The sequence below is a fragment of the Oratosquilla oratoria genome, chromosome 16 (genome assembly GCF_046742065.1).
Source record: "Oratosquilla oratoria isolate Oo_2021 chromosome 16, ASM4674206v1, whole genome shotgun sequence".
Taxonomy (NCBI): Eukaryota; Metazoa; Arthropoda; class Malacostraca; order Stomatopoda; family Squillidae; genus Oratosquilla; species Oratosquilla oratoria.
Window position 1 is genome coordinate 2,723,974 of NC_134792.1, and position 1,202 is coordinate 2,725,175.

Genomic DNA, 1,202 nt, shown 5'->3' on the forward strand with positions numbered 1-1,202 from the left:
GTTTCGCTTGTAACAGCGTGATGCGGGAGTTACCACATTTTACCATCATCTCTCTTTAAATCAACCTCGGGAACATACTCTGCATACCCCTTCTTCAACAGATCTGAAATATTCTCAGAGTATACATTCAATATTCCGGATTTCACCAACCTTTGGTTCAAACTCCTTAATCGTCTCTCGGCGACGTCACGATTATTGGGCAAGTTTGGCTCACCTCGCCAAGGTATCGGCAGTACATAATGCCCATCTTCGTATCGTGTTTCTTTATCCCAAAGGTTGATAACCTTCTGGTCGTTCTGAGATGGCGCCCTATCTTCACATTCATTTTCCATCATCCACAAGCGTTCAACATCCGCTTCGATTGAGCTCGCAAAGCACGAGCCGACATTACGAGACTTACCTGCACTAATTGGGCCATTTACCGACCATCCAAAGTAAGTCCTCGTAGCATAAGGTTGGTGCTTGTTCCCACCTGAACCCCCTCTGACCTCCAGTGGTTTTAGGAGCCAAGCGTTGTCCATGCCTATCAAAACAATTGGCTCAGATACTTGACTAGTGTTCAATGGTATGCCCTCTGAGTAGGAGAATTTATCAAACTAAATTTTGACAGGTGGTTGCCTAACAGGCACTCTTGGGACGACCATGACATTTGTAACACTGGCCTCTCGTCTACCATCTGGTGACGTAAGGCTAAGGGATACTACCTTTGATTGAGTTTCCCTGGTCCCCCCTAAAATACTCTTGGTGTACTCCTTAAGGTCTCCTTTCAGACCCAACTCGTGGGCCACCCTTTCCGTGACGAAAGTAGTGTCTGATCCACTATCTAACAACGCTGTTACTTTAAGTTTATTATCTACGATAACTAGTAAAATGGGTAGAAAAATCTTTGGTCGAGCATTATTGACATAACCATTCATGACCACACTTGATTCTTGACACTCTGAATTTTCAACTACGCTCCCAATACTCTGAGAGTCCTTGGCCGGGACGTGGATGAATTTCGTATGCTTTAAACCACCTCCATGAACAGAACAAATGGTTGTTTGAAGCATTTGCTGGCCCCGTGCCCACCTAATAAGCAATTAAAACATAGCTTGTGTCTTTTCGCGATTTACAAACGACCTTCAGGTTTCATGCCTTTAAATTCCTCTCAGTAGAACAGTCTGTGCCCTTCCCCGCACACTACACATGTGTTACCAGCA

The 1,202-nt window shown here is 44.8% G+C and overlaps 1 protein-coding gene across 1 annotated transcript in view; it reads right to left on the bottom strand.

Annotated features, from left to right (window-relative positions):
• Positions 1-521, bottom strand: part of LOC143034111 (uncharacterized) — a 1,873-nt gene extending 1,352 nt beyond the window's left edge. The window contains exon 1 of the mRNA XM_076200055.1: positions 34-521. Coding sequence (XP_076056170.1) covers positions 34-521 — 488 coding nt within the window. The remainder of the gene's footprint in view (positions 1-33) is intronic.
• Positions 522-1,202: the final 681 nt, after the last annotated feature.